The sequence below is a fragment of the Perca fluviatilis genome, chromosome 7 (genome assembly GCF_010015445.1).
Source record: "Perca fluviatilis chromosome 7, GENO_Pfluv_1.0, whole genome shotgun sequence".
Lineage (NCBI taxonomy): Eukaryota > Metazoa > Chordata > Actinopteri > Perciformes > Percidae > Perca > Perca fluviatilis.
In genome coordinates, this window is record NC_053118.1 from 12,442,341 (window position 1) to 12,465,589 (window position 23,249).

The 23,249-nt window shown below is 40.8% G+C and overlaps 2 protein-coding genes across 4 annotated transcripts in view; one reads left to right on the forward strand and one right to left on the reverse strand.

Annotated features, from left to right (window-relative positions):
• Window positions 1–13,576, forward strand: part of LOC120561949 (zinc fingers and homeoboxes protein 2-like) — a 28,376-nt gene extending 14,800 nt beyond the window's left edge. For all 3 annotated transcript variants that reach the window (XM_039805296.1, XM_039805295.1, XM_039805297.1), the window contains exons 2-13: window positions 1,439–1,952; window positions 2,225–2,917; window positions 4,106–4,318; window positions 5,105–5,365; window positions 6,084–6,299; window positions 6,471–6,555; window positions 6,870–7,055; window positions 7,860–8,266; window positions 10,072–10,318; window positions 10,440–10,611; window positions 10,980–11,099; window positions 12,124–13,576. In XM_039805296.1, the coding sequence (XP_039661230.1) occupies window positions 1,860–1,952; window positions 2,225–2,917; window positions 4,106–4,318; window positions 5,105–5,365; window positions 6,084–6,299; window positions 6,471–6,555; window positions 6,870–7,055; window positions 7,860–8,266; window positions 10,072–10,318; window positions 10,440–10,611; window positions 10,980–11,097 (2,691 nt within the window). In that variant the 5' untranslated portion in view covers window positions 1,439–1,859 and the 3' untranslated portion in view covers window positions 11,098–11,099; window positions 12,124–13,576. The remainder of the gene's footprint in view (window positions 1–1,438; window positions 1,953–2,224; window positions 2,918–4,105; window positions 4,319–5,104; window positions 5,366–6,083; window positions 6,300–6,470; window positions 6,556–6,869; window positions 7,056–7,859; window positions 8,267–10,071; window positions 10,319–10,439; window positions 10,612–10,979; window positions 11,100–12,123) is intronic.
• Window positions 13,577–14,180: 604 nt separating this feature from the next.
• Window positions 14,181–21,785, reverse strand: derl1 (derlin 1). Its single transcript, XM_039805298.1, has 8 exons — window positions 21,633–21,785; window positions 19,355–19,466; window positions 19,200–19,264; window positions 18,539–18,565; window positions 16,675–16,770; window positions 16,458–16,510; window positions 16,111–16,221; window positions 14,181–15,352 (listed from the first exon to the last, which is right to left on the reverse strand). The coding sequence occupies exons 1-8, from the start codon at window positions 21,783–21,785 to the stop codon at window positions 15,208–15,210; spliced, it is 762 nt and encodes a 253-aa protein (XP_039661232.1). The 3' UTR covers window positions 14,181–15,207.
• Window positions 21,786–23,249: the final 1,464 nt, after the last annotated feature.

Genomic DNA, 23,249 nt, shown 5'->3' on the forward strand with positions numbered 1-23,249 from the left:
CAGGGCCAGGGGTGGGTGTCTAACTGCATGTCAATCACTGCTCATGCACACGCATTCATTCTCCCTAATTGGGCTTTAGCAGAAAGGGGGGGAGGGACTGAGATGTTGTCGATGTTCACATTTTTTGGCTAAGTCCTGGATCTTCGCAATCCTACCTACAGCACCTTTTAATATACATAATACATACTCAAGGTGGCACTCCTGAACAATTTCCAAAGTTGGCAGTTTTGCAGAAAATATACTGTAAATGTAGCAGGAATCGCACTGCACAGAAAATACAAGAGCCAGTGATCTTGGGCTTTCATTATCGTCTAGGCCTAATCATTGTATCATTTTGATGATTAATCTGATTAGTCAGAAAATAGTGCAAAATGCCCATTTTGAAGTTGCCAGAGCCCAAGTTGATATATTCATATTGCTCATTCTGTCTGACCAACGGTCCAAAACCCAAAGATACTCAATTTACTGTCATAGACGGACACTAAGAAACATACAAATATTCACATTTGAGAAGCAAGAACCAGGGAATTCTTTGCATTTCTGCTTAACAAATAATGTATGCCCATATTATTATTATTATTATTATTATTATTATTATTATTATTATTATTATTATCCACTTATTAAAGTTGGTTGCAATTAATTTCCAGCTCTACATTGCATAATCGGTAACATTAGTATCATCTCTTCTCCATCACGTCTGCCACTTCTTCCTTAGTGTTTTATGATTTATTTGAAATTGTGCCCTATACACTGAGATAAAACACTTTACAATATTGCCTTTTACTCCTTTTTGCCTCCAGATTGTGGTTGTAGTGGTCTGGCAGTCGACCACCTGTAGACCTCCTGCTCTGTTTGTTTGTCAGCTTCCTTTGACCTTTTTCATTTTGAGCCATTTTGCCCGCCGGCTGACTGTTCACTCGATTCTCTTCTGGATGGTGGCTCGCTGCAGATCCACATGGGACACTGCTGAGTTGAAATAATTCAGCATGGTGGTGCCTTTCTTGACACGCTCTAACCAGCCTGTTTGGTGCCTGCTGCATACTTATTTAAAGGCACTTGAAAAGGGTATCTAAGGTTTTTGCTTACCCATTTCTCATTTTGGTTTATTCTCCCTTAATCCAATGTCTCAGTTGTCTCAAACTGTTTTACAACCAATGTCTCCACATAAAGTGAATTAATGTGGTGAAACTCATATTTGCTCCATCTTTATTTGCCTTGCATTGAGTGACTATGTCAGCCCGGATGAGCTCTGTGACTCCTCACTGGTTTTCACTTATTAAATGCACTTAAATCATAGATAGCAGAAGTAGAGGAAATTAAGGTAAAGTAATGGTTTTTTAAAACAAAAGATAAGGAAAATGTAATAAAAGGAAATGTCTGTCTAATGTTAATAATAATCCGTTTTTCTACTCTGGCTCTTCTTTCTTCCATCCAGGTAGCATCCTGTCATGCAGTTCCAGGAGGTCGGCCAGCACCGGAGCTGACACTGTCAGTGATCCCGGCCTACACTACACCACACCAGTCCCATCTCCGCCAGGCCTTCACTTACTCTCGCTCCAGCCACTAATCTTACCCCTGGGGAAGACTGGTCTTCAGACACTCATCCCAGAAACTGTCCTGTGCTCGATACCTGTCCTATTAAAAAAGAGAGCCCAGTTCTGTATCTGGGTCCCAGTACGAGCCAGGCCTCCTGGCTATCCTTCGGTACCTGAAACTGATTATCCACCCAGCCCTCTGTGATAGTAGTCCTGCATTCTGCACCCTGGGCCCCTTAGCCTCCTTTATATCACCACGGGCCAATCAAAGGCACCAAGTGAGGGCAGCTGTCCACCCAGACAAACCCAGGATCCATCATCATGTCGAGTCGACGGAAGGCTTCCACTCCCTTAATGATCCGACCAGAGCAGACCATGGTGGAGCTGGATGATGACACCGAGGACGACATGGAGGTACACTCTAATATGTCTGGCAGGAGCAACTCATTTCTCTAACAGAATCAGCTAAATAAATAAGATTTCATACTTCTCTGTGAGGAAAATTGACATACTCTTTTTTTTTTTTTTTTTTTTAAATAGTTTTGTGTATTACACTGCACTTACACACAATATTTTTCTTTTATAGGATGCATGTTTTTGTTTTTCTGTGTGTTTTTAGTGGATGTGTACTGATTTTAGAAGGATTCACGTCATACCCTTTTCATCTAAAAACTGCCTTCTTCCAGACAACAACGGAGAACCATGCTGAGGAGGGACCTATGGAAACAGATCTCTCAACAGAGGCAAAGCCCTCTGTGGAATTAGACCTGATGGGCAAGGCCTCGGACCCTCCCACGGCTCCAGACAAACCAGCCACCGAGCCACCAGACCTCTCCAAGCCTCAGCGCAGACAGCAGGGGGGCTACGAGTGTAAATACTGCCCCTTCTCCACACAGAACCTCAACACTTTCAAAGAACACGTGGACGCCAACCACCCTAACGTCATCCTCAACCCCCTGTACCTGTGTGCCGTCTGCAACTTCAGCACAAAGAAGTTTGACACCCTGACCGAGCACAACGAGAGGTGTCACCCAGGGGAGAGCAACTTCAAATTCAAACGCATCAAAATGAACAATCAGACAATCTTGGAACAGACAATCGAGGGGTGCAGTAACAATGCAGTCATTTACAACACCTCCAGCGCCATTTCTGGCAAAGGGGACGAACAAGGCACTCTGCCGCTCAGCAAACCCACCACAGTCAAGATCGGTAAACCGAAAATAATGTCGCCAGATAATAAGCGGACAGATCTGGCCAAGAAACCAATCACAGCCGTCAACGTGAACGGGACGGTCATCATCCCGGAGTCGACTCTACTCAAAGCAGAAGGTCTTTCTCACATCATGCCTTCCCTCCAGCGGCCTCTAAACTATACTCAGGTAGAACTCAGTGGAGGAAGTATACTAATTATCTTTTTATGTACTATTCCTATACAGTTACACAAATAGTTTTACATTTTTGGAAATAACACTCATTTGGTTTCTTACCAAGAGTTAGATGAGAAAACCGATACCACTCTGGTGTCTGTACACTAAATATATAAAGCTCCTGTCAGCAGGCAGTGAGCTTACCTTTGCATAGAGGCTGGAAGCAGGGGAGACAGCGAGCCTGGCTCTGTCCAAAGGTTCAAAACAGCAACAACCCTATCAGCACCTCTAAAGCTGATGTGTGTTAGCTACATTTTTACAATTCAGTATTTGTAAGGATTACTCAAACAAGATATATAATGTGTTAATTAATGAGCTTTAGTGGTGTTAGGAGGTGTTTTTTTTTTTTTACGCTTTAATGCTTTTAAGCTACTTATTTCCCCGTGCTTCCAGTCTTTATGCTAAGCTAACTGTCTCCTGGCTCTAGCTATAGCTATATAATTGGCCTACAAACATGACAGTGGTGTCGTTCTTCTCATCTCACAAACGGCAAAAAAAAAAACAAAGAAGCAAAAAAAAATGTCAAAGTATTCCTTTTAAATTCTGGAACTGCCTTGAAAGTGGAAAAGTCGTTTGTCAAGTTAACATTTGGATGTTTTTCTGGTAATGCTTTTTTATGGGTCTGTAATTTTCCTAATAATTTCCGAGGCTGTCTCCTGGTTAGAACAGTGTCATTTAGTGCTAATTATAAGGAAACAGGAGGCCTTGTTCAGTTGGTGCACTTCAATTAATTAGATCCAATTAATTGCAAGTCTGTTATTCTGTGCACAGCAGGTCAGCTGAAAATGCAAAAAATTGAGAATTTGTCTACAAGACAAGCATATCATTTAACATATATGGAGAATAAAGCTACCCGTAATAAATTGATTATTAGTTAATCAAGGAAATTCCAATTCTCCACATACGTCTACACTACTTTTTTTCATGATTTTCCTAGGACATTATTAGGAAATTACACACCCCTAAAATAAAGTGTTACCATTTGGTTTTCTTTTTGATTTTTAATCAGCACCATGCTACTTTTCGGGGTTTTTTTGTGAACACAAGAACTGAATAAAGTACTTGTGGAAATCATTGTTCTTTTTGGGGGAAAAGAAAAGGCCGTTTAGGCTTACTGTATTGCTTTCTGTATAATTTCAGGTGCCGAAGATCGCAGTGCCCCTCAACACAAGCAAATACAACCCTTCGCTGGACGACAACCTGACGCTCATCTCTTCCTTCAACAACTTCCCCTACCCAACGCAGGCTGAGCTCTCCTGGCTCACCGCAGCCTCCAAACACCCAGAGGAGCAAATCAAAGTCTGGTTCACCACACAGAGGCTCAAACAGGGCATTAGCTGGTCACCTGAGGAGGTAGGAGTTATAGTAATGATAATATTTGAGGCACTATGTCAATTCTCTTCCCTCAAGTGAGGTTGAGTGTATTTTACCAGGTCTTTTCTAAGCTTAGAAGCTTAAATAAGGCATCATCTGGTTCCCCAAAGACTAAAAATAATAGTAATATAATAGAAACCGTATTTCTAGCACCTTATGTTTGAAATGCTCGTCATTAACTTGCATTCAGATTCCAAATACTGAGAATAGTTAACATTTTAAGTTGGCTATGGAATGTCTCATGTTAAATCGCTGTAAAGCAATTCATTCTCATTGTTTTATTGTAATAACCTCTGATCAGGTTGTGGGCTTTTGTTACTGATCCATAATGTCAAATTATACATACTTTTTACTCTTTGTTTCACTTTACATTAACAAACAACCAGCTAGTAATCGTGCAGACCTTTTTAGATTACAGTGTCAATTCTTATTTTTGGTATTAAATGTAAGGATGCACCGAATACAAATTTTTGGAGTTCGGCCGAAAATACCAAATCCACTGGTTAAGATTCTGCCGAAACCGAATACCGAATCCTACTCCCATCCGCATTGCATCATTACGTCGACCAGTGTAGTGCAAGCGTAGGGTTCGGTGGAAAGAAATTCTAAGGTTGGGCAGAAACCAGACCCCGTCAAAAAAAACAATATTCGGCCGAATCCGAACCCGAATCCTGGATTCGGTGCATCCCTAATTACAATACAATGGTTTTATTTTATTTATTTTTTAAACCTACAAGTATAACAAGTGCTTTCCTCCTATGACAGGTGGAAGAAGCCAGGAAGAAAATGTTCAACGGTACAATCTCCTCCATGCCTCAGACCTTCACCGTGGTAGCTTCTCAGCTCAACTCCCAGCCATGCAACCCGTCTGCCCCCACCGCGGCCTCCAAAGCCATGCAGTCGGCAGCGTCTGTCCTGCAGTCCCTCCCCTGTCACCTGCTGGGACAGACCAGCCTGGTGCTGACTCCTGTAGCTAACGGCTCCACTGTCACGTGTGCGCCGCTGGCACTCACCGTGGCTAACCAGGTATAAAACCCTGGGCAGAAATGTCAGCTTGTACACAAGACGTATGATTTAAAGATGTCACTGTTTTCACTAGGGCTGCACGATACCAGTAAAATATGCGATAGTGCTGTTCAATATTGCGATGACGATATTACTTGCGATACATAAACAGATATTAATGTGTACTCAGTTCTGCTGCTTTCGGTATTCTGCTAAAATACAACAAACTGCTTCTTGAATTTAAAACAAATGAAAGGAAATAATTTCCAACATTCTTTTATTGAACAAATTGAACATTTGAATTGAATATAAAAGTCAGCACTAAAACAATTAGTTACATTTTAAAGTGCATTTTTTTAACTGATATTTTCTATCAACCAACACATTCGCGATATTTCACTACCTTTAGCGACATGGTTATTGCGCCAGTTGATATTACGATGACAATGGGGGGAAAAACCTATATATTGTGCAGCCCTAGTTATCCCCATGTTTACTGTTTTTCTTTTGATGCTGCCTTTTTTTTATTATTTTTTTTTTAAATCAAGTCATTAATTTCTTACACTACACTCTAACTTCTATTCTTGGATTGACGCCATTTTAATATTCTCTGTAATGAAGTTTTTTTTTTGTTTTTAAACTGCTCCTCAATGTTTTCTTAAAAAAAAAAAAAGCACTCTAAATTGCCTTGTTGCTAAAATGCGTGATATGAATAAAGATGCCTTGCCTTGCTTTGCAGGTGGCACAGTCGCTCAAACGACCCCTGGCCTCCCCTGTGATCGCAACGGAGACCAAACGGCCCTCCATCATTCAAAACATCTCGGCACCCATGGCCACATCCAAGCTGGCATCACCCAAAGTGCTGAGTTTTACAGTTGACCCCAACAAAACCGACGAGCAGCTCTCAGTACTGAGGTCCAGCTACACACAGTGTCCTTTCCCCGAGGAAGATGAGGTAAGAATAAGTGAGTGAAATGACATTTTTTTGTGCCATGTCTTAGAAGGTCAAAATTAATTGGAGGGATTTTTTGGCATTTTTGTAGCTGCATTTAATTTCTAATTTAGTGCTCCTGTCAACAGTACTCAGTGATAGTTAAATTTTCTGTTGCATTTTGTCATGTGGTAGATCTACAGGCTGATAGAGACCACCGGGCTGTCCAGAGGAGAGATAAAGAAGTGGTTCAGTGAACAGAGGCTCCTTAATCTCAAAGGTATGTGGTGTGATCAGTGCCACACATCTAAAGTGCTAAAACAAACCCTGACAGTGATTAATCACACATCTTTCTGTAGGTTTTAAACAAGCTAATTATGGTTCTCAGAGGTAGGTTTTGATTGCTTACCCTTTAAAAATATATAGGGTATATATCCTGAGAAAGCAAATTGTGCTTAATCGTAGTCGGTAATCAGTTGATAATGATTTTATTAAGCACCATTAGTGCCATGTGTCGTTTAGTAATATCAATTAGCCGTGTTGTCTAGCATATTTTGGTCCTTAAGTCTCTCTCTCTCTCTCGCTCTCTCGAAGGTGTTCCTCCACCTCCAGTGTTGGTGAAAGCAGAGGTGACACCAGCACCCAAAGATGGTCCTGTAAAGAAGGCGGTCCCCAGCCATTTTCCCCTGCTGGAGAGGGTGAAGGGGAAGTCATCAGAACAGCTAAAAGCGCTGGAGGAGAGCTTTCAGAGAAGCGGCACTCCAACAGAGGCAGTGCTAGGTAAAGCCAACCCCTTTCACAAGCAAATGGACTTAATCGCATAACTCAATGTCTCGGGATGAAAATAGTTAAGATTTGGCTCATTTTTATTTTGGTTCGTAGTATATAACGTAAGAGCGGCAAGAGAGGGAAGGCATTAACGCCCCCATCTACTCCAACAGTGTTTTGACTTGTCTGACTTTGCACTGAAGAAGAAGAAGACGTCTTGTGTCCAGCAGTTAGACCTTTGACATACCTTAAACATTATCCTTTGCAGTTACAGAATTGCTAAATGTGGTGAAAACCACTACTGTGTACTTCTGTACATTTAAATAGATGTTATTTTACTCACTTATTTCCTGGTGGTCCCATTCCTGGTCCTAAATCAGAATGCTTCGTGTGAGCACATTATACACATTATATTAACATACAGAAACACAACACTGCAGGTTTGTAATCAATAAAGAACTTGCCAGTTCTGTTTTCCTATATTTCTATGATCCTTTTACGTTGTAAAGTTCCTGAGAAAAAATATTACAGAACATTTAAAGTACTTGTTAAAAACTTCAAGTTCAATATCCTCCTCCTCACTGTTAACATGACTTAAAGAAGTCCAGTAGTGTTTTCTCCTATTTTTACTAGTTCACAGCATGTGACTTAATTCTCTTTCACCCCAAAGGAACTGCTGGGCCGCATCTGGTAGGTTCCTGCAGACAGAAATAGCAGAAATGTTTTTAATGAGCCCATTGTTAGGTCCCCTGGAGAGAGACTTCCACTTGGAGGTAACACTGCTGCTCTGACCCACTGAACTCTGTCCTGCTGCAGACCAGCTGGCCCAGGAGACCAGGCTGTCCAAGACGGAGGTGGACTGCTGGTTTTCCGAGCGCAGGGCGCTGAGGGACAACATGGAGAAGGCTTTACTCTCCATGTCTGCAAAGAGCACAGAGGAGCGAGCGGAGCGGCCGGGAGCGCTGCTGAACGGCGCTTCACACGGAGGGAAACCTCCACGCTGCTCTCCTCAGCCACCTGTCCTCTCCTCTTCCTCCTCTTCATCCTCCTCCTCCCCTCCTGTGCTCGCAGCCTCCTCCCCTCATCCACCAACCCTCTCCTCCTCCTCGGCATCTCCTCCCATCCTCACTTCCTCCTCCTCCTCTTCTCCCCATCCTCCCATCCTGTCAGCCTCCACCAGCCCAGCTCCCATTACCAGCCGCTCACTCAGCCTGCTCAGAGAGGTAAGAAACTAGGGCTGCACAACATATCCTTTTTTTATTGTCATTGCAATATCAACAGGCGCAAAATACATATCGCGAAAGACACTTTTTGTGTTGCTTGAAAGAAAATATCAGTAGAAAACTGCACTTTCCTTCTTTTTATAGTGGTGCCTTTTATATTCAAGGTTCAATTTCTTCAATAAAAGAATGTTGAAAATTATTTCCTTTCGTTTTAAATTCAACAAGCAATGTGTTGTATTGTAGCAGAATACTGAAGGCAGCAGAAACTTAAAACTGAGTACACTTTAATATCAGTTTATTTATCGCAAGTAATATCATTATCGCGATATTCAACAACGTTGTAACATATCGCTTATTTTCCTCGTATCGTGCAGCCCTATAAGAAACGCTGACCAAAAAAATTTCGACATCAACTACAATTTAGATGGCTACGTATTCAAATATGACACAAGTTTGAACCTTAATGCAGGCTATAAAGATGAATGCAGATGGGCTGCAAAGAAGACATTGAGTTGTGACTTTAAAGAGATTAACTGATGAGTACAATCTGAAGTGAGATGATGTAAATTGATTCATCTCGAAAAGGTTTTGTACTACTGAAAAATCTGTGATTGACGCTACATGATTAGAGTTGCTTATATATGTATATATATATATATATATATATATATATATATATATATATATATATATATATATATATATATTTATATATATATATACACACACACACACACACACAACACAACACATACACATACACATACACACACGATAGATAGATAGATAGATAGATAGATAGAGGGGAGATAAGACAGCAGGTGAATACAAGGGCGGATCTGACGGGCTAAAGAGAAGGCGCTGGAGTACTGTTGTGTCTAGAAAACTGCAGTGTCCCATAGGATTACAGAACCCATAAATGAACCATATATCTGCGAGATGTCTCTGGAATGACAACAGTACTTGTTTTATGCACATATCCGCCATATATTAAGCCTATCAACAACATCCAAATGTATATATCTCATCACCCAAACCCACATGAGTACATACTGTAAATGTGTAGGATTCTCAACTGAATTGTTAAAAATGGCCTTCAACTACACTCCTGTGAGCCCCTATGTAGCAGTTCTATGTTTTACTGCTTGAGAGAATCTGGCAAGAATAGACAATACATGGAAGTAAAAGAACATGTATAGTTGCTGTGATCACATTGTGTTTCAATCAATACAACAGGGCTTAAAGTATTCCGCCGGATCTCCAGCGTGCGGCCGTGATGGAAAAAAATTAAATAAAATTGGGAATTTGCATGCGGTTTATTATTTTCGAGTCAATTGATTTCACCTACCAATCATATGAGAGGAACGCAGCTCTAACTAACACAGGGCTTAAAGTACTCGGGCCTGGTGCCCGATTTCTTTTTTAGAAAAAGTAACTCAATTAAAAAGTCCATATGGGGTTTGTTTTTGATGCGCTGGATTTAACCAATCATCGAACTTCCGCCTACCAATGAAACGAGTTCTAGCCAATCGGATGCAGAGTAGGGCGGGTCTTTGCCGAAAAGCGAGAGTGCTGAATATTACTGACGTTGATGACTTAACCATGAGCTCTGGCAGAAGGCTTCACAGACATGTTCCCTTAATAAGAAAGCAAGGCACACACTACCTTTTACTTTCCCCAATAGCTGATCATTGAATTTAGAGCTTTTAGTTTGTTTATTATACTGGCCCAATAAAGCATTTAGTTTTTGCTATGGAACAGTGGATTACATACTGGTGTAAAATGTTTTGTGTTGGTCTTGACAGATGTTCTGTCGGACTCAGTGGCCATCTCCCGAGGAGTACAGCCAGCTGGAGGTCCAGACAAGCCTTGGGCGCACCGACATTGTCCGCTGGTTCAAGGACCACCGCTCGGCACTGAAGAACGGTGAAACTCTGGACTGGATGGAAAGTTTCCAAAACCTTGTAGAGGAGCAGAAAGCAGGCCAGGAACAGAACGGCCAGAGTCCTGAGAAAAAACAGAGTGTTTCCTTGGAAGTCCCAGCTGGGAAAGGTGAGTTTTGGAGGAGACCTTGGGAGTAGAGATTTAGTTTCTCTTAATATCACGTTGCAAAGTGTTTTAAACCCTTTTTTGCCTTTTGTGTTTTCTCTGTTCACGTTTTCGAATTCTACAGCCGTTGGTGCAGTGGAGGAGGCCATTGAGAACACAGCAGCTGCTGCAGAGCACTTCAAGCTGTCCGACCAAGACAAAGTCCAGTGGTTGACTGACAGATTAGCCCACAGCGTGACGGACCTGAGCCGGACCAGGCCGGACCAAACCAGCTCGAGCACTGCTGACAAAGGGAGGTGGGTGGAGAGAGGGAAACGGATCTTTTCTCCTATATTTATTCTCTAGTGGGAGATGTTATACAGACAAAAAAAACAAAACAAAAAAAGATCAGCTCACTGCCAATATTTTATATTTTTAAAGGAATATCTGAGGAGTTATTTTAAGATTTGTTTTGTGAAAACAGTCTAAAAATACAGCACTGTATGGGCATCGCAACTCATGGATGCTGAATTTTTTTTTTTTTTTTTTTTGCATCAACTAGATATTCCTGCATGGGTTATAGCATGTTTCTCAGAACCATTCAATGTGAACATCAAAAATATTTCTTTGCCTTTTGTTTCTAAGGAGTCTGTTTGTGTTTAAACTTTGTCTGCTTCCTTGCCAGGTGGGTAAAGGTGACTGTGGCAGTGGGGGAGGAGAGTGAGGCGGGAGTGGAAAGACCGAGGCTGGCAACAGACACGGAAGTTCTGAGCTTGGAGCAACCTGGGAGGGTCATTGGTTGACGGTAGGTGGAAATATCCTTCAAAAGAAAACAAACCGGCTAACCCGTATTTTCCACCTGGTGCATCTGTGCTGCTTCTACGGCTGCACCGCGGTTTTGTTCCGTCCTCCGCCACGCGCCATACCACACCGGGAGTGTCTCGAAGCGGAGCGTCTTGCCTGCCTGACTCACAGATTTGATTGTCTCTACAAGTACTTTACGTGACCATCACATGTTTATTAAGCTAGTATCTACCTTCCACTCCAAGCACTCCTGTAGTCGAACTCCATGCCTTCTTCTTTTCTGCCGTTGTCCTTAAAAAGGATCTGTGATGTCTATTATGTTTTTCCCTGCCTGGCCCTCGGCTCGCGTGAAAATAGACCTGGTGCGTATCTTTAGCGGAGCGGAGAGCCGCTTCACGCACGCTTCTGGGATGCGCCGTGACGCGGGTGGTGGAATATCGAGCATTGACTTGGAACGCAGCGCAGACGTGCCCGATGGAAACTAGGGGATACACTCGAGCAACTCTTTTCACAAAATTTTGACTTTGTCTGGAAGAGATGGATTTTGATTTTGTGCGATTTGTCTCGAATAAATGGATAAATGAATGGTGAATTGTTCCTTTAAGAGGCCCCAGCTGCAGTCTCCAGCTACCCAGGAAGTTATTAGGGTGTAATTACCTCTGATTGGCCCTGGAATGGCATGCTGGGATGGCAGGATGATATTTGGACCCACACCATCATTAGCATCAAAGATGTAGACAGACACAGACACACACACACAGTGATTGTTGTCACAGGAAGGCAAATGGTGTATTTCTAATACTCAGCACATCTAATAGTTTATATGCAAAACCATCATGACGCTGTAAAGTATTTCTGAATTTCTCAGTGACCATCGCAAGCATTTGTTCAAATTGTAATCTGGACTCAATATTAATAAAAGAGAAATGCATTTTCTTTAAACAGGAGGGAGAAGAGTGATTTTTAATTGAAAAGTGAGCCCATGTGTTCACTTCAGTCCCCGTTTCTGTCCGGTTCTGTTCCAGGTCGAGTAAATCATTGACTGCTGAGTCACCGACCATCATGCAACGACTCAAGATGTGGACTCAGTAATGTAACTGTCTGCCTGTGATGTCATCACAAAGCGCCAGGGACATTGGAGTTCCACCGTTAAAGCACTGACTGATGTTTGGTGCAGATGGGGACATTAAGAGGAGTGCCAAAGCTGGACTTGATGCATTGTTCTTACTACTGTTACTTTTTTCTTTTTCTTTTTTTAAAGAAGCACCCTTGTAAATATTTTTCTGTATTACAAAAAAAAAAGGTTTGTACAGTTTTTCTGGGAGGGCAAGTTTTGTTACATTTTTTTAAAAGAATAGTCATGACCGGTGCCCCAAAACCTGGAATGTTTTGTTGTTGTGTTGTTTAAGATCAAAGTGTATTATAGTGTGTTATTCGCTGAAAATCAGCCCTATTTTTAAATCATACCTGCGCACTACTCATTATGAGTAGACTTGGGGGGCACTTGCATAATATATTCCTGTGGTAGTGATAGATAATTACATCTCAAACTGTTGTGAAACCTTTTCCTTTTCTCCTGCAGCGTTGACTCGCACTTGCATAGAAATATGCTGACGAAGGTGAAAATCACTCCGAGGTGCTCGAGACGCAGCTAAAAGGAGCGACCGTGTTTTACATACAGGAACATGTATCGAGATGATTAATCACATAGAGAAGAGAGTGGAGTGTCTGTTTGATCGCACCATGCTGCCTTTTCGGCTTTCTTTACAGACATTTGCCGTCTGCTTCAGAACTGGGTACAGTACGGACCGGTTACAGTGATTTCAGCTTTTCACGTCTTTGTTTTAAAAACTTGAAATATTCTCGATTGAATTTGCCAAGAACCTTTAGGTAAAGTAGTTTTTACGCATGATAAAACTGAAGCTCCTGCGATCTGTAAACGCACCCCTTGTGTTCTCTCTAGTCTTTCTGGCTTCTGGCTTTCCAGCTGTTCAAAGCTGGATTGGTGTACAGTCAGGTCACCTGAAGTGGTCGTTCATGAAGCTCCTGAGTTATAGAGAGAAATTATCAGACCTGTGCTGATTTAATTTTTTTTGAAGAACGGCACAAAAAAAGCATTGGAATATCACAACAGCCAAAGCTGTCATGAACTTATTGCATGTTCATTTTAAACAACTAATTTTCAAAAATGATTTAAAGGGATATCTGTGATTCTATGGGTCAAATTGCAAACGCTTGCAATATTTGTGCAGCAAAAAAAAAAGTTGAGTTGAACGGTCATTTAACCCTGGTTTGAACAGCAGGTGTATGACTGTTTGCTGGCTGAATGTCTGCTGCTGCTGCTTTTAGTTTCATGTTCAAACAAGTATCTGGGATACTGTACATTCGGTTGGTTAGAATGGAAAACTGCTTGCATTTTTCATTTTGTACTTTTAAGTCTGCTGTAACTCAATAAATAATACACAACCAACTGTAAAAGTGTCTCCCAGTGTAAATTGTACACATCAAGAGTTAAGCATTGAATCTGTGAGATGATCTAGGCCTTACACTGGCTTGTCAGGTCACCTAAGCTTTTTTTTCAACTTTATATCTGGGTGGAACAAAACGTGTTGATGCGATACGGTCCTTCAGGTATCTGTTATGCTCCTCCAGGTATCTTTGTTGCTGTTTCGACTTCCCATCAGCTGAAATTAAGGTGTGCGCGTCAGCTCCTCTGTAACCTACGTTTACCCATTACACCCTTCTATGCATAGGTTTGTAAAGGCCTTTAAGTGTATCTTCTGAGCATAATTCCAGGTTTATGTGTACATTGTTCAAATGCAATTAACAAATTCAACCAAAACTTGAGAATCAGAGCGCATCTGCATAAAACCAAACTTATGAATGGCCAATAAAGCTGCATATATTGTATATAAAGTTGAAACAATTGGTAAATAAATCGATTGACATAAAAATAATCACCTAGTTTGATATTTAAAGCACAAATCCCCTCTATCACACTTCTAAGTTGTGAGGAGTTTCAGCTTTTCTTTGTCACAATAAAATAAATATCATTGGGTTGTTGGACCAGACAAGAAAAGCATTTTTCACATTTGTTTTCTGATATTTATAGAACAAGTGATTAATGACAAAAATTGGCAGATTAATTAATAATGAAAATAGTTTCAGCTGTAATTGTATATTGTACATACAGTCACAGTGATTTTCAACCAGACACGCTGGCACATAATTGGCTGTGCCCTCCTGACTCGGGAGAAGAAAATCCAAGTGTTGCGTTAAGGAAACAGGGATAGTACAATAATTACGCTCTCAGACTCGCTCATCCTTTCAATAAACAATGGTTATATTTACAAAAATAAGTCTCCTCTTCACCCTATTTGGTTAAGATCAGATCTTAAGACAAATATCAGGTCTGTGCCACACAGGCTTAAAAAACATGTTCCACCCATGTAAAATCAGACCTGGAAACAGTGCTCTCTAAATAGCTTTGCCCATGTTCCGCTGAGAGCACACTCCCAATGCCTTGGTAATTACAATGTAATCTGATATGGCATGACAGAGAGAGAGAAGGGGAGAGGACAGGAAACCAAGAGTCAAAATCAACAGCGTGCTGGTGTGCAGCTGCAACATCTCTTGTCTTGACAGTCCGAATGCGAGGAAAGGAGAGGAGGATAAGGGAGGGGTGAAAGGAAGAAGATAAGGGGAGGGGAGACCAAGAATCACATTTAAAAAAAAAAAAAAAAGTCTATTCATATTTCCTTCTATCTGCTTCACATGGACACATGGGCAGTAGTAGCAATAGTAATGGTAGAGCTGGCTTCACTTGGTGAGTTGAGCTTAAGGCCAGAGTCTGAGTCCTGCTGTGTGGGGGCTGTCAGGGTTAAAATGCGTGCTTTCTCAACTGTCATCCTCTTGTGTCTTTTAAAACTAAACATGAATGTGAATTAAATTTTAAGTCAAGGTATTTCTCCTAAAATGGAAGAATGAGGAAAAAGCAAGCACTTTAACCTTAAACATTCAACTGCAACGCCATTTGTTATTGGGAGCAAAAGAGCGGCGGGGGTAGAGGGGGTGTAGCTCTCTCTCTCTCGCTCTCCTCTTGTCTCTGCTCATTCACCCCCAAGGCGGAAGCCTTGGCCCCAGTTGTAACGCCCTCTTCCTCCGCCTCCTTCGGCCTGCTCTGGGGCAGCTGGTCTGCTGGGAGGGACTCCGAAGCCCGACACCCCCCCCCTCCTGTTAGGGAAGAACCGATACCTGGAGAGAGGACAGAGATGTGCAAAGGGATGAGGAGGGTGGGCGTTCACGTACATTTATTAAAACATGACATTTGTAAATCCCAATTTAATGAGTAGAAAACATGGTAGGGTTGTTGTTTTGGTTTTACAGGGCAGTCGCACCCAAAAAAAGCGATCCAGCGATTTTTTTTTTTTTTTTTAACTTTCTTGTGGCAGCGATAAAGGAGTGATGTTTCCCGTTTACTGTACGGGATGCTCACACCGCCTCAAAGCACAGCTGAAAACACACTGACAAGTCTGATCGCCTGTTACATGATTGGCCACCGCAGCGTTTCACTCGACTTTTCCTACATACATGCCCACTGCGTTTTTTTTGGTTCCCCCCGCAGCCCAAACGCACTACCCCCGTTCAAAATGAATGATAAGAACTGTGTTTTTGCCACACCGTCGGACGGCCGACGCAGGCAGTCTGAACGCGGCCTTATCCTGAGATCTGGTGGTATGGCAAGGCAGGTACCGACAGCTTTATAACAAAAGTCATAAATAACTGTCAAATTGGATAAAACAACACAAGTGGTCAGACAAACTCATCATTTCATGGCTGGGCGAGCTCATGAGCAACTCTAATGTCCATCTGTTATTTTGTTGGGGTAGTATGTTTCTCATATGTTGTCTGCTGTGATTGCTCTGACTTGAGTCACCTGTTATCCGTCACTGTGCGGGGGTGAGTAACCAGTTTACCCTCTGGGGATACATTTTTTAATCTAAAATACTTACAAGAACTCTGGTGTGGAGAGGAAAGAGCGTCCTCCCAGGTCCATGGGGTATTTGAACATGAGGAAGAAGTAGAGGTGACCCACCAGGTTCCCTGTCAGTTCATTCACAAACCTGCCCAATAACGGCAAAGAGAAGAAGATGAATCAAACCAGATAACATTATACAGTGCTAGTGTAACATGTACACATTCAGTTCAAACACAAGCTGCTTAACAGCATATTCCCTACTTTGGAATACAGAAACAGAGCCCATTCCTTATTTCATATAAAGACAAGACATTTATAGTGGAGTGCATTTGAAATACAACTATTAAACTTTGATCCAACTAATCAAAAATAGTTCCTTACGAGCCCCCTATGATGAAGTTGAAGACCAGGATGACCCAGGGTAGATAGTGTGCCTAGGACAGAGCAAGCAGGAAATATTAATATGACTCCTAGAAGTAGCCTCACATTGTGGTAGTAAATAATAGTCCATACCATAGAAACATGCTATTTTATGTTCTCCTAGATAGAATTGTATAATTTGTGATGTAACAAGGGTTGGTGATAAGATATGTGGTACCTTGAACCGTGTTCCAAACCAGAAGGACACGATCGTGTCTTTGTTGAACTGAGCCCAGACATAGAGCACTGACATGATCAGTGGGATCATCAGCAGCTGGTGATGACAACAACAACACAAACAGCAATATATAAATCCAACCAAATGGCATCAACAAGACAGCTGTGTGAAAAGGTGTCCTGGTAACTTTTGGTCACTTCAGGACCTGTGCAATATCACCTAACATCTGGGGTGTCTCATAAAAGGGGCTCCAGAAAGAATGGCTAATTGGGGGAGGAATCGCAAATCGTAATTTTTTTTTTGCGATGATTTTTAGAATCGATTATTTTCTCTAGAAACAATATTTTTGATTAATTTTTTTACCAATGATTGACCTTAATATTTTGTGTTTCTACGGTACCGTATTTAATGAATAAGCTGTGTGTGTGTCTTGTCTGCATCTGCTCTTTGGGCTACTTACCTTTACACAACTATTAACTAAAACAACAAGTATGTAAGTATGTATTGAGTTGAGCTTTTTTGTTTTTTTATCCAATTCATCGAAAAAAATAATGGACAGATTAATCGATTATTAAAATAATTGTTAGTTGCAGCCCTTCTTGCAAACTTCTTCACAGTACAGCAATAAGGGGAAACTTACAGTGAGGCACTGAAAACCGTTTCTCAGGCCACGTCCACACCAAAACAACCTTTTTTTTACCCGTCTTCCCTGGATTCGTTTCAAGAATAGTTGCGTCCAAACAAATCCATTTGTAAATGACTCAATACGCTACTTCCTATTCCAGGCCTATAGGCGGCTGTCAGTACACGATCCGTTCTGCGCATGTGCAAGATGACACGTATGCCATGACGTATGCGCATATGATAATACTGTTTTACCACCTGCCCAATCTGTTCCACGCTAGCCTCCACCGGGATAGCTAACAGCTAATTCGGCTAACCGCTAGCCGACAGCCTTCAGTCTAAAATAACGCATGCGCAGAATGGATCGTGCAGGCAGAACGGACAGCTAGATTCAGTCTAAAATAACGTTAAGTCAAACATAATGGGAAAAGCAGGCTACAGCTAAATTACGACTTTACATTAATAACAATAAAGACAAGTATCGAGTGATTGTATTTTAAATGAGCACAAGTAGAACTGACGTAACAGCTGTTATATATGTTAACGTTTATTTTCAAGTTTTATTTTGAGGGTCTTTTAAAGTTTACATGCTGTCTCAGCTAGCGGTTAGCCGAATTAGCTGTTAGCTAAACTAACCTTAGCTTAACTGTGGAGGCAGACCGCTACAATCAGCTAGCGGTTAGCCAAATTAACCATTAGCTAAACTAACGTTAGCTTCCTGGTGGAGGCTAACGGCAGACGACTTAGCTTCACCGCAGTCGTGTCCGACCAGTGTGCAATAGCACTAGTGCGGTAAGAAGTCGAGGGGTGTGGCGATGACATCATCGATACGGGGTCGTATTCGTATTCACCGTCCATACGAAGCCAAACGAGAGCAGTTTTCGAATTTTTTCACCCTGAGACCAGGTTTCAAAAAAGTGCGTTTTCAGACAGAAACGATGCAAAACGTGCGTTTGCATAAAAAAAGTTTCCGTGTGGACGGCCCCTTAATTAGATTAGATTTTTTTTTTTTAAGATAAATTGGGATTATTGTAACACTGGTTAAACCTGAGGTGAAGCGCATTTCCCAAAATGTCAATCTTTTTATTGAAGTAAGCCTAATTTAACAGAGTCATCTTGCATTATGAAACACTCCCAAGATCCCAAGTGATAATAGCAAACAAGTGCTTTATACCTTATGTACAGTATACATAAATTCATGTTGTGGTATAAATACAGCGAGAAAGAGGAGGATTCTCACCCGCATGTTCATCAGCATCCCAGTTATCTGTAGCTAGAGTCAAGGACAACAACCTCGTGGCTCAATACAATCACAGCTGGAGCCTTAAGATTAGGGCAGCTGGTGACTGGAAGGTTGCCAGGTCCAATCCCCACACCGGCTGACTGTCAACCACCACTTCTGCCTCTTCCCCTTGCGTAAGCCCAACCTCCCACACCTGATTTTCTCTCTTTTTTTCACCCATTTCCACAATTTGCCTGCGATAACAAAAACTGAACACTTGGTCTAGATCAGGTTTAAGGAGAACAGGATTTTGCCCAAATCTGTCTCTAATAAACTATAAATGCCTGTGGAAAAAGTCAGACAAGCTGACAATCAGAGCTGAACTCCTGACAAAAACGACAGTGTGGAGATGTGGGCCGGGCTGTGCTGCATGTGACCTAGATTAAGTTTCTCTGCAGAGGTAGACTGACACTGGGCCACTGGCACAGAGCCACCCTGACATGGCACAGTGCTGCAGAGAGAGAGTGAGAGAGAGTGAGAAGACAGATGAGAGAAAATTGCAGAGGAGAAAAGGAGGCAGCAGAGAGCTAGGATCAATGGTGGAGTGGAAAACAGGGATGTAACTTTATGTTGAAGGTTTTAAAGAGTTTGGTACTTTGTGATGCCAGTTAAAGGATACAACAATGCAGATCCAGTTGAAGAGGAGCATGAAGACATAGTCTGCAGGTCTGCCATCAAACGCCCCTGAAAAACCATACCATGAAAAAACATTAGCATCGTGTGTGTGTGTGTGTGTGGGGGGTGTGTGTAAGCCACTGAGGCCAACAGTCTCACCTGTCTCTAGTCGAGTAGAGTAGTGGTAAAGGAAATACAGGTTGACCATGAACAGAAACCCAGTATTAGGGGTTATTGGGAAATACAAGGTGGCAGTCACTGGTCTCCAGAGCTGAAAGAAACAGAAGAGACATTAGTCTAATAGAAATCAAAATACTGTAGCTGTGTTTGGGCAGAGATCCATACTTTGAAGGCTGTGCCTGTAACACACATGAAGTCTCGTGTGGATTGTAAATGATAACTTCTAAGCACTGAAAAAGTGGCCCCAGACAGCTGGTGTTCCTCTGCAGAGACGGTCACCTCACAAGTAGATTCAAAAGGTTTTGTTTGATGGTAACATCAGACATCAGATGAATACAGTACGGTATTTAAGAGGCGGTTTGAGGGCTGATGTTAAATTACTATTAATCAAGGGGGAAATGACAGGATATAATTACAACATACAAGAGTGGAGTGAAACAAATCGTAACTGTGCCTTGGTTACAACTAGAGAATATGCTGCTTGATTAATATTTACGGGTATTGTCCATATTTCAACAATAGATTGATATGTATAGGTATTTAGCTTTACAGCCTTGGAATTTGGAATAAACTTCCACTTGGTCAAAAAACTGGACTTCTAAAGCCATATAAAACAGCATAATAGTTAAAGTGATGCTAACTGGGGTTTTTCCTTTTTCTTTTTTTAAAAACAGGACAGGAGTCCTCTTTCATGTACCATCACAAATAACAGGACTTGCCAGATATTGAAAATCAATGTATGTTAAAATTCAATTTCTCATTTGGTTGCCAAGCGACAAAACTACTCCAATATGAATAGAGTAATACTATAATAAGCTATTCAGCTGCAGCACGGCCAGTGTTTCTCTTCGATATCAGTAACCTATTGTAACTGCCACACCAGCTTGCTCTCTGGCAGGTTAAACCGTACACATCATATTACACTACAGAGAGTGCAATGATTGTTTAAATAACCACTGGTGGGAGTAGTATTCAAACCCTTTAAACGTAAAAGTAGCAATGCCACAGCATGAAAGTCGTCAGGTTAGTCAAAAATCTTATCTCAGTAAAAGTACAGAAGTATTAACAGAAAAATGTATTTAGAAAAAAGGTATCAAAAGTGAAAGCAGTAATTCTGCTATATTATGCTTGCAAGCGGCACATGAGTTTTACACTTTATATATATATATATATATTAGGGGTGTGCCAAAAAAATCAATTCACATTCGTATCGCGATTCAAGCTCTATCGATTCAAAATCGATTCATAGAATTCCAAAAATCGATTCATATGTTTAATAATTTTTATTTCTTTTTTAAATTGTATGTCTACTGCAATCACATGGGAAAAGTAACTACATTTACATACTGTGAATCGTTTTTTTAAAATCGAGAATCGTTTTTTAAAATCGAGAATCGTTGAGCCTGAAAATCAATATTGAATCGTGACATTTTCTGAATCGTGCACCCCCATTATATGTTATATTAAATTGGTTGTTGTTATTGAAGTGTTAATGAAGCAGCATTTTACTGAAAGTGCAGCTAATTTAATCTACTTCATCTACTTGGGTAGTTTAATCTCGCAATGCATCATATTCTATAAACTGACAATATATCATATATATTGAAATATTATTCTTTAAAGTAACTAGTAAATGTTGAAATACATTTTAAGTTTAGTAAAGTAAAGGAGCTAAATATTTCCCTCTGAAAAAAGTAAAGTGCAGTACTTGAGTAAGTGCACTAAGTAACTTTCCACCACTGCAATTAAGTAGTTCATGGAGGCTATTTTGCCCTAAGGTGAGACTTTCAGGCTAAGTATCCACGTCCCACCTCCTAACCTTGTTTACACTGTGAACCAGACAGTGATATACAGTAAAAACGCTGCCTGGAGGCCTCATTATACAGTGTAGGAAAGTTCCTTTACAATTTGTCCAAAATACTTTCTACCTGAGTACCTGAAAACTAACTGCTTTTATTTCACCAAATACCGAAAATGCACTTGACTCTATTAATTAAAATACATTTTTGAACTAATGATAGGTATATCTGCACCTTTTTTTCAGTGTTCAGTGTTCAGCTAAATTAAAAGCTTTTTTGACAGCATCCGGAAATCACAACCTCCTGCGTCTCGCCCTCTCATTGGCTGTCACACAGCACAGGCCTGCTCGGTTAGCCTTGCTAGCCACCTGCTAACTAACTGACCGCATCCAGAACACAACATAGCATGTACCAGCTACTCCAAAACACACAAGTGAACAGAGACAAGATAAACTTACATGAAATCTGCTTAAGACCAGCTCTGGAAACAGCATGAGATTCCTGAAATCAACCAATCCTAGTTTTCCAATAAAGGGAACAACAATCGAGGCAGCAAACCAGTACCGGGTGATGAGAGGGATGCTTTTGAACCAGTCCCCGATATCCGACATCTTTCCATATGATTACTGCCGAGTTATAACCAGGAAACAAGAGCGCCTCTCTAAAAATGAGCTAATATCACCACAACACTGCGACCCCTCGCTGTCTTTATTTCACAAGTGCTCACTGCTAACTTAACATGACGTGGCTAATCAAGGGAGCTAGCTTTACTGATCCATTTGCTGAGGTCAGAGCAGACACATCCGGTTATGCTTTTCAAAGTAAAACTATTGTCCTATTTCTAGGGAAATAAATAATGTTTGTCAAAATTGAACAGTAAAATGCAATTCATAAGGAAAATCATTCCTTTTATAAGAGCTGTAATATCATTATTCATATATTATATATATCATATTACAATTTTAAGCTTGTTGCTGAGAATACTTTTATGATGTGATACACCCAGTGTTGATTGGTTTTAGAGAAATACTGCAAACATTTCTGTTCAGATTAATGTAAAATTACTCGCAGTTAAATTCACTTAACGTTAGAAAATAACTAATTAATTCAACCAGAGTGAATTGGCATTTTGTGCTTTTCACCTTATTCTTTTCAAATAGTATTACACTGGTCATAATAAATTGTGTTGGTCACACTATAGGGATGTTGACAATGGACAACTTTACAATAGATGCAGGCAACACCAAGGTCTGTATATTTCTTATTCATTTTGTCAAGTTGTGGGATGTATATTTATCTAGTTTTAATACATAATTTTTATTTTAAAGAAATGGTTAATATGATGCTCTTGATTTGAAAAAACATGTTAGAACCGGATGTATTGTTATTATCTCACAAACATCTTTTGATTTTGCTTTGCATTTATAGCACTTCCTGTAAAATTTGCAAAAGCTCCCACTTGACCAATCCAGAGGCAGCCAGCCAGAAAGAGGCGTGCCAGACGCGATAGTTTTCCAGTACAGTGGTCCCTGTGGAGAGGGTCGAGCCACCAGAATGGAATGAATGTAAATAAGAACAAGCATAATGATTACTGAGGAACAATACTGAGGCAAATGATCCCTTTTTATGAAACCTCATGTTCTCACTTAAATACATAACTCAAATTTTAGGTTTCAGGTTTTTTGTGGCCCATTTTGAATAAAGATTTATATCAGAATAAATATGAAACAGGGTTGATCTGACTTACATGTTTGCAGCAATGAGAAAAAAGAGAGAAAGGCATGGGTGAATGAAAGCAACCATATACCGTCCAACAATTTTCATTTAAAATAAAAAGATTTAGATAATCATCTCAGATGTTTTATCTTTTTTTCCAAACCGGCAGATAGACCAGATGAAAAAGGATGAACAGAACAAAAACAAAGCCACAATAAGAGAGATGAAGCAAGAGATGAAGTTAGAATATTTTGTTTATTTGTTTTACTCTTATTTTTTATTATTTTTTGCTCTTACAACTCCATGTGCTCAGTGAATGAAGGTGATGCTGATCATACAGTTCATGTTGGGTTCAACAT